This window comes from Limulus polyphemus, unplaced genomic scaffold, assembly GCF_000517525.1.
Source record: "Limulus polyphemus unplaced genomic scaffold, Limulus_polyphemus-2.1.2 Scaffold2707, whole genome shotgun sequence".
In the NCBI taxonomy this organism is placed as follows: Eukaryota; Metazoa; Arthropoda; class Merostomata; order Xiphosura; family Limulidae; genus Limulus; species Limulus polyphemus.
In genome coordinates this window covers 80,176-90,174 of record NW_013668317.1, presented here as the reverse complement: position 1 = coordinate 90,174, position 9,999 = coordinate 80,176, and the positions used below count along the sequence as shown (strand labels likewise).

Sequence of the window (9,999 nt, the reverse complement as noted above, 5' to 3'; positions counted from 1 at the left end):
CAAAACAGTCTGATCAATAACTCATGTTTTTAAACTGTTATTTTTAAACCTCATTAAAATTTTTGGGTAGCTCATAGTCTAAGTTTCAAAACCTTGAGGAATGTTACATATTTCCAAGGATGCAGGAATTCTGCCCATAGGATGATGCCCAAGCCCTGTATAATTGTAAGTCCATCGCAGCACTCAAGGGCCTGCTGATGGGATTACTGCAGTGAAAGGTTGCAGAGTTCTGGCTTACCATAATAATGTAAATATACTTTTTGCTTGTATCTATGTTTATGTATATATAATGTGTAAATTTCATTCATCCTCTTTGCCTCTGTTTTTATATCTTTAATTCATAAGCAAAACTGTCATTGCAGGTATGCTCAGTTTACTTTTTTTTTGGTTTGGTATGAATATATTTACTAAATAAGTTAGTGCATATTTGACAAGTAAAATAGTGTATACGTATATATATATATATATATATGAATATATAAAGTTTCATAACTAATCTCACAGAAGTAGAACTTTGTGTCTTGAGTTCTAGTTCTCTTTATTGAAGGGCTTCTTTTTGTTTTTATAGTATATTCTACATTCTGGTTAAGTATGTTAATTGCTGTTAAAAGGTTTATTCTGTTTTGTATATATAATATTGAAGACTTTTTCCTTTTTATATAATATTGATAGATTTGTTACTTTCATTTAAAGAGCATATTAAATTCTGTACTGTATTCTGCCTTATTAAGATTTTATTTTGTATTTGTTTTATAGTTTTGAGTATTGTAATGGTATCATTATGATTTTTTTATAGGATATTTTAATCTTTTTTCTTTTATGCATGTTCCCTTTTTGTGTCATTTTGATATTAATGTAGCTTGAATTTTATTTTATAATTATGTTCTGCACTGTATTTAGATTTTATGTATCAATAATTTGTAAATATTTGTTCCTTGATTTTGTTCCCCAACAGAATAATGGTAAGTCTATGGGGCTTACAATGCTAATATCCAAGGTTTGATTCTCTGCAGTGGACATAGAAGATAGCCCAGCATGGTTTTGCTCTAAAATAAAGAAACTGCCACTGAAAAATTTTTAAGGCCTGGCATGTCTAGTGGTTAGGGTGTTCAACTTGTAAGTTGCAGACTCAAATCCCTGTCACCAAACATGCTCACCCTTTCAGCTCTGGGGACATTATAATTTGATGGTCAGTCCTACTGTTCATTAATAAAAGAGTAGCCCAAAAGTTGGTAGTGGGTGGTGTTGACTAGCTGCCTTCCCTCTAGTCTATCACTGCTAAAGTAGGGACAGTTAGTGCAGATAGCCCTCGAGTAGCTTTGAACAAAATTCAAACCAAACCATGTTTTTATTTGAATGTGTTATGTATAACTATTTCAAAGAGACAAGAGTAAGTTACTCCAATATCTTGAGCAATACATGATGTATGTTGATTATATTTTAAAGTCAGGGATGGCCTGAAGGTAAAGGGGAATGGTATAGTTTGCAGGCATACTAAGTGTTTTCCACCCCTTATTTAATATAATTTTTTTAAAAACGTTTGTACATACAGTGTATGTAGGTCTAAGATAGAATATCAGCCAATGAAATAGCTAAGTTAAAATACATTTTCTGTTGAAACCTCTTAGTATTCTGCAGATCCTGCCCGATTACTTTTAGGGGAAATCAGTGCGCCTGAGAATACCACATCTACACAAGATACCTAATTAATGGTATATTCTAAAGTAGTTAAGGAAGGGTATAATTCACGACCCTTTCAGTCACTACACAGGAATGTTTTCTGGTAATCAACATCAGCAGCAAATTTTTAGTTTGCTGTACTTTTATTGGAAATGGTAGGATGGCCTAGAGTGTTAAGTTTGTATATTTCAGGAAAAAAATTGTCTGGGCAAGCCTATTTGGGTGTCAAGTAATTGAAGGTGTTTTTTCAGTTTTTTGTTGATAGTATTCCAAAACTGTGTTGTAGGACCTTGCATTGTCTTTTTTATAAAATTATCATTGAGTTGGTAATTAGCTTCAGTAATACAGTCCTTTTTGTTGAGAATGACAATAGCACCACCCAGGATTTATACTAATATTATTCAGTGTCATATTTCAGGATCTTGTTTCTTTGTTTGTTGGATTTTGCGTAAAGCAAGGTACCCAGAGCTATCTGTGCTAGCAATCCCTAATTTTGAAGTAACAGACTAGAGTGAATGCAGCTAGTTAACATCACCCACTGTCAATTCTTGGAATATTCTTGTAAGACTGAACAGTAGGATCTGATCATCACCTTTATAAAGTACCCAGAAATTGTGTAACAAAATTGTACTGAGAATCTGGCAAACAGAGCAAAGAAACCCACTACACTGATAATGAAGCAACTTTTTACTGTAAGTTCTGAAATTTCAAGTTCAACTGCACAGTTATAGTAACACAATTATTTTTTGAAGCAAATTGAAATGTATGTCCCAAAAAATAGGAAGCTAAAGCATTTAAAACTACATAATGAATATTCAATATGTTTAATCAACAAATATTTCACTAACTTAATACAGCACTTTCAAATAACATTCTGCTTCCACAGTCAGAAAACTAACCATGAGCATTTTGAATGTAGCAACTCTTGAAAAACATACAAAAAACTATGAATCATTTTAAAACTTTTGTATCCTGAGATTTAAAACTATTTAGTTATTGCAATTTTAAGAAAGCAAAAATGCTAATGAGTGTCTGTTTTGGGGGTTTTCATGGATAATAAAAAACAACAACAAAGTGTGTAAATAATGTAAACAATCATTATTTGAGAGATCTAAAATAAAATCAACAGCTGTAAAGACTAGACAGATTACAAAGAAACTGCTATTTTTCTTGGTGTTTCTAGCAAATTTAAGACTATTTGAACAAGTTTTTGAAACTGTAATTTGCTCATTTAGTATTGTAAATTGGGAAGCATTTTGTAAAATTATAGTACCGTATACACTGGGGAAAGAGCAGTACAACATTTAACTCTCAAACTTCAGAACAGAAAAATATCATCTGATGTAAACATTGCCACATACATGTAAATAGATTTTGCTTACAAAAATAAGCTAAGATAAACTTCCAAAATCCTACAGACTCAACCTCTTCAAGGTGGAGGATTTCTGACAATTCTACATTATGGAATTCAAAATGTACATGAAACACCACATACTTGTTTGACCTCAGTTCATTCCCACTTTACTTTCACATGCACTACTTCATCCTATCCACAGATTAAATGGCATTAACTGTCTTTCAGTTTTTCTTCAGTTGTTAGTAGTTCATTTATATTCCTGTTTTTTTATTGAGTTGAGTGGCAACTTGACATTTACCTACAGGTTTGGTTGGTCCCACCCAGAAAGCACCCTCTTTCTCTTCATTGTGGTTTTATGTTGAGATGTAAATTTTACAGGGCATTTAGATGAAGAAGAATGAGAAGAAGGAGCATTTGCAGCAGTATGATTTACATAACTTTCATGATTTATATCACCTTCATCTTCTTCCTGTAAAAAATCATCAAATAGAAGCAATGAGTAAGATTTGTAAGATACAAAATTAATGACTCAAACATATCTAGAACTTGCAAAGACAGCATGGTATTCAACTTACATTAAATGTAAATTATTGTGACAATTTTATTATACTTTGTTTTTCATCACAAATTCAGGGTTTATACACACATTATTATATTAAGTAAAATAATTTATGGATTTTTCCAAAATATTAAAAATTTCAATGACCTAAGACTAGAGGTTTACTGATACAACTTGGAAGGGGGAGGGGGAGATTTACTATGCATTCATGGTTTCAGCATTATAAGTCCTCAAGCATACCACTGAGCAACAAATGTTAGTTTTCATTCATCATTGGGTAATTAGACAGTTACATTTTATATTTATTCTGTTTTTATAAGCTCTGATTTCATATTAGCAATCACTGCAGTCATTATTCACTAATGAAAAGTGAAGACTTCTTCAATTTCCACATATGTGAATTTAACGCATGGTAGATATACCAACATCCATTACATTTCAACTAACTAAAATTTGTATTTAATAGTAACATAATAATACAGTAAATATATATAACAGGTAATAAATAAAACTGAAACATAACAATAACTAAAATCAAAAATAAAAGATGAATTAAATAATAAAGCAAGCACTTTTATCAGTTATTTCCCATTCCTTCAGTTTTCCTTTAAGCTCTCCTATCCCTTTCCCCTCCACATCTGATATTGTTTTTATTTCTCGTGTACTTCCTAACTATTCTTTCTTATTCCTTTGTTTTTCCACCCCCTCCTAGCTGTCATACCATATTACATGCTCCATCGTTTCCAATACAGCATAAATTGTTTTTCTTCATTCAACCAATATTTGTTACCCTTTGTATAATTACCACATCTAAATCTTGCAATGGTCATCTGCTCCTCTCACTTTAATTTTCTCTATAAGTATTTCAGTATTCTCCCATTTCTTTTTATCTGTTATATCATTACTCCATTATTTGATACCAGTAAACAGACATGAGAGGGGAGTGGTAAGATAGAAAATGTGAGGAGTACATTTTGATACCAGTAAACAGACATGAGAGGGCCATCTTACCACTCAATGTACTCCTCACATTTTCCCTCATATAGTTTTCCACTCTAATAATTCTTCATCCAAAAATCATAACCTTTGAGTTATCTATAGTTTTATACACTATGTTATCTCTTGTTTATTTTTTCTATCTATCTCCTTTAACCTATAACAATGTTTAATCCATTTCACTTCTTCTGTATTCTTTATCTTTCTTTCACCATTATATGCTCTTTTTAATCATAATTTGCCATATTTTAATCATTCCTGACTCTTTCATCACAAAATAACTTAGTGTTATTTTTTTCTACTCTCAATAATAACCATGTTGTATAACTTATCTGAAAATTCTCTAATTTCTTCTGCTCAAACAATCCCCATGTTGTATAGCTTATCTGAAAATTCTCTAATTTCTCCTGCTCAAACAATCCCCATGTTGTATAGCTTATCTGAAAATTCTCAAATTTCTCCTGCTCAAACAATCCCCATGTTGTATAGCTTATCTGAAAATTCTCTAATTTCTCCTGCTCAAACAATCCCCATATTCAGGTATATAAGGTAAGATCACTAACTATTGTTCGTAATAGCTTAACTTTATTTCGAAATCTGTCAAAAATCCCCTTTCTTCTAGTTCCCTCCAAACCAATGTTGTCATAACACCCCAAGTATTTAAACTGCTTCACTCTGTTTCTTCATTCCTCCTCTACCATCTCTTATTTTTAGCTTTTTTTATCCTTTTTTAAGAACTTATTTACTTATATTTATTTATTTATCATATGTGTTTATTTATATTGAAGTCTAACCTATACTCTTCCAAAATTCTTATAATTTTGTGCAAATACACTGCTTCCATTGCCAACAAAACTACATATTCTGTATATACCAACAGAAATACGGTTCCTGTATTACTATCCTCCTACATTATTTTTTTCATCTGGTTTTCTAAATCTGCCACATACAGAATATATAACAAAGGACTAAGCTGATATCCTTGTCTCAGGTGTATAAAAACTTTGTGTATATTTTCTTTGTATCCTTACTCTTGAATTTGTTTCTTCATATAAGAGTGTCTGACAAATTTTTCCTCCCTTCTTCATTTTCTCCAACTTTTTAAATAACAATTGCTGATTTAATGTATTAAGTTAAATGCAGCTTTCAAATTTACATAAAATGCAAACGACGTTACTCTTTGTTTTCACTATTTCTCATTTAATGTATGCATTATACATATGTACATATATATATATATATATATATATATAGACCTTGGTATTAAATAATGCAATTTCATTTGTTTTTGATGTTTCAAGCATCTATGTAAACCCTGAATTATAATATATGATACTGTATTAACAGTGGGTTTTAACAAAAAACAAAGCACATGAAAAGATGTAAAGGTAATTAAATTTCCAATAAGGAATAGTAAAGCTGCTTCTTTAAGACATGTTACTTTGATGTGTTGTTTCTCAGGTACACACAAGTGATTTTGTAACCAATAGATAGAATGCTTTTCTTCTTCTTTTTGGATTTTTATATGCATATTTATTTAGAGTAAATACCAATCAGTGTGAGACCAAGAATCAAGTTACATAATAAAACCAGCCTTATGTAAATATTTCATGAATGATTAGTAGTTTTTCAGGCAACTTTTAAAAAATTTTGTTTTATATGGCTTAATGAAATTCATAACTTAATTAACTAATGAAATTTTATAAAGCTTTTAATGAATTAAAGTACTATGTTTACATTTTCGTTCTCTGATGTTGAAGCTTGCTCAAAAACTTCCTCAACCTTTTCTACATTGATGCGAAAATCTCTTGATGTGCTGAGTTTTACGTGCTCCATCAAGTTCACCTGAAAGTCACAATAACTTCATTTATAATTTTTTTACTTCATGATATTTGGTTTACTAAACACATACATAGTAGTTTTGGAATACAAAATGAGATGTTTATGCCACAACCACAATTCTGACAAGGAATTACAGCAACTCTTTTTAAATCAAATAACTGCAACTCCAGAGAGATTTTTATAATTATTTCACTGTCTCAACATTTTGTCTTTAAGCCTTCATCAGGAGCTCTACTCCCAATGAGAAATATGTCAAAATGAATTTTATTGTATGTAAACCTCCTTATGAAAGCTTAAAGCTAAAATGTTGAGATGACAAAATTATCTTAGTTTCTCTCTGGAATTACAGTTCATCAATGTATAAAATGTGCACTTCACCCCAGTCACCACTATATAACTCAAAAAACTTTGAATTACAGCAACTTCTGAATGAGTGCATTTTTTATTTACTGATATAGAGTGGTGTAGTGGGGCTGGAGCAGATTGGATCACTGTTCCTATGCCTTGTTTTTCTGATTAAAAAGTATATAATTATAAAATAAATTTAAATGGTAAATATAATATTTTATAGTATGAAACTTCTAAGTAAAAAGGATGTATTTGAAAATATCAAAACTACTGTATGTATGAAATGATGAATTAAAAATTTAATACTTCTTTTATGCATGAAGATGATATATACACTACTGATAAAATATCAATTACATTTTTAAGACTCACGAATACAAGATGGTAACATAAAATTAACTGATAACTGTCTGGTAAGTACAAATAAATTTAATACCCAAAATTCAGCCTATGGGTGCATGTATAATTCAAGGCAGTGCAAAAGGAAGAATCATTGCCCCAATCAACATTATCTTCTGGATAGAACCACAGAAAAGCTGGAGCACCACACCACCCTCCAGGTCCCTCCACACGGAAGTGGATCACCTCTAAAATATATAGCAACCCCACCCACCAGATAGAATAGCAAAGAAGCTGGGCATAACATCAACCTAAAGTACATTAGCCTCGGGCAGTGAAAACTCCTTGAGGTGGAGCGCAAGAGGGAGACTCACTGCCCCAGTCAACATTATCTTCCGGATTGGACCACACAAAAGCCAGAGCACCACACCACCCTCCAGGTCCCACCACACAGAAGTGGATCACCTCTAACTATATAAGCAACTGCACCCTCAGGATGAAATTGCACAGAAGCTATGCATAACACCATCTTCCGGAACCCACTGCATGGAGGTGAGCAAATTTATTTGTAGATATGTGCAACATCATCCCCTGAATAGAACTGCACAGAAGCGGGTGCAACATCAACCTCCAGGGCCCACTGCACGAAGATGGAGTGCATGATTGGAGGATCGAATGCCATCTACACCAGCAGAACACCATGCCCTACTCTCAACTGAATGGAAGCAATCATGTTCAGGAGGACTCTTCCATGGTTCACCACTCCAGTGGCTCAAAACTGGAAAGTGGCAAGGACTCCCATGCTCCACTAGAAGAACAAGGAGGGACAAAATGTGGTGAAGAGTCCAGAGGAAAGCTAACACTGGAGACAGTGCAACAGATGACCACAAAAAACCATATTTTGAAAAGCAGACCACCCCTGATTTATTCAATCAAAGGGACAGCAGGGATGGGCAGCTATCCCTTTCTTCTTTACCCAGGTATGTCCATGGGTTAGTATGGTCCAGAATGGGCATATTTATGAAGTAAATATATCACGAGGAAAATCTACTAGCAATCTTGTAGAACTCCCCATCTCAACAGCATGCATCATTGGCCATGGTTGTAAATCTTGGCCGTACAGTGCAGATTTGAGAGATAGGAAGCATACCTAGACAGGCAACACTCGCCACTGAACAGGATCTTAATTGTAAATAGGACATGCTACTGGAGGAAAAAAATATATATAGAAAAAATAACCTCCCCAGTCACAGCTGCACCAAAGTTTGAAACCAAAAGTAACATAAAAGGTACCAGTTAGTCCAGTACTGATGGAGAACATCCACTGTCAGAGCCTGAAGAACATGAGACCAAAAAGAAGTAATTTGGTGTTGGAGAAAAGTGGCAAAAAAGCATCCAGATGAGGAGTACTCCACTGATTGCATAGCCACCTGAAAACTTGAGGGTTGATAAAGCACTCTGTGGGATAAACCTGGTTGGGTCTTGAAAAACAATCCACCATAAGGTGAAAAGCACCTGGAACAAAACACACTAGGAGACTTCTCTGCAGTGTGTGGGCCCAATAAAGGATTTCTAAAGTTTGACCACAATGGAAACATGTACGACTGCCCCCTTAGTGATTGATATAAGCCACAATGGTGGAATTGTTGGAATGGAGCATGACATGTCAGTTCATTGCCAGAGGAAGAAAATGAACCAGAGCATGTCATACTGTCAGAAGCTCTTAGATGTTGAAATGGTAAGACATTTGGATCTGAGGACATTGTCTGAAAGCCTCCTGCTGATATCCCCATGCTCCCCAACCAAAGAGAGAAGCATCTGTGAGCAGATGTAAATCCAGACAAGGTGGAAGAAGCAGCACTCCCATCATTGTGTTGTCCTTGTTCAACAACCAATGCAGATGGTCTGTAAGGGAAGGAGGAAGGGTATATTGGGAGTCCAAGGGATCACAAACAAGAGTCCAATGGCTGTGCAGAGTCCACTGATGAGAATGCATATGTACCTAACCCAAAGGAGTAAAAGCTTCCGGAGAAGCCCAAGTCCCCAAAAGCAAAAGAAACTCACATGCAGAAACAGAGGGTGCAGGAAGTGCTTAAAGAACTGAAAGATCCATTTAACAGACAAATTAAAGAAAGTTGAGCCTAAATGAGGTGGGTGTTGAAAAATACACCCAACTGGATAAAATATTTGGTAGGCAAAAGGAAAAACTTCCCCAACTTTAGAATCCAACCAACATGAGCTGCATCTATCAGCAGCAGATGTGTATGTTGAGAAGACTCCAGTTCAGAAGGAGCCAACAGGAGCCAGTCAACCATGTAGTGGTGTAAACACAACCCTCAAGCATAAATTGGGAAAAGACCTTGATCACCCAATAAAGTACATACAGTTTCAATGACGAGGAACCCACTTTGAGACTAATAATGGTTGGAGATGGCTTGAATAGGTAATGAAGAAAAACTTTAATATAACTTTAACATAACAGCAAACGTACAACGTTTCAACAAGGTTTTGTCATCATCAGGTACTATATTCAGGTTACGTAGTTTAAAGATAGTTTCACGGTATGATTGGTTTATGATAGGATTGGTTGGTTAATAGGGTCTCAGTGGGTGTGTGGTGTAGTTTGGTCTTTATAGTGTTCTAGTGGATTGTGGAGAGCGAGTTATGATTGGTTGGTTAATTAGGATCTCAGTGTGCGTGTGTGGTGTGGTTTGGTCTTTATAGTGTTCTAGTGGATTGTGGAGAGCGAGTTATGATTGGTTGGTTAATAGGATCTCAGTGTGCGTGTGTGGTGTGGTTTGGTCTTTATAGTGTTCTAGTGGATTGTGGAGAGCGAGTTATGATTGGTTGGTTAATAGGATCTCAGTGTGCGTGTGTG

At 34.2% G+C, this 9,999-nt stretch overlaps 1 protein-coding gene across 1 annotated transcript in view; it reads right to left on the bottom strand.

The window, feature by feature from the left end:
• Nucleotides 1-2,488: 2,488 nt before the first annotated feature.
• Nucleotides 2,489-9,999, bottom strand: part of LOC106467692 (Fanconi anemia group I protein-like) — an 86,531-nt gene continuing 79,020 nt past the window's right edge. The window contains exons 19-20 of the mRNA XM_022395893.1: nucleotides 6,330-6,437; nucleotides 2,489-3,506 (exon numbers count right to left, since the gene is read on the bottom strand). Of these exons, the coding sequence (XP_022251601.1) occupies nucleotides 3,336-3,506; nucleotides 6,330-6,437 (279 nt within the window). The 3' untranslated portion in view covers nucleotides 2,489-3,335. The remainder of the gene's footprint in view (nucleotides 3,507-6,329; nucleotides 6,438-9,999) is intronic.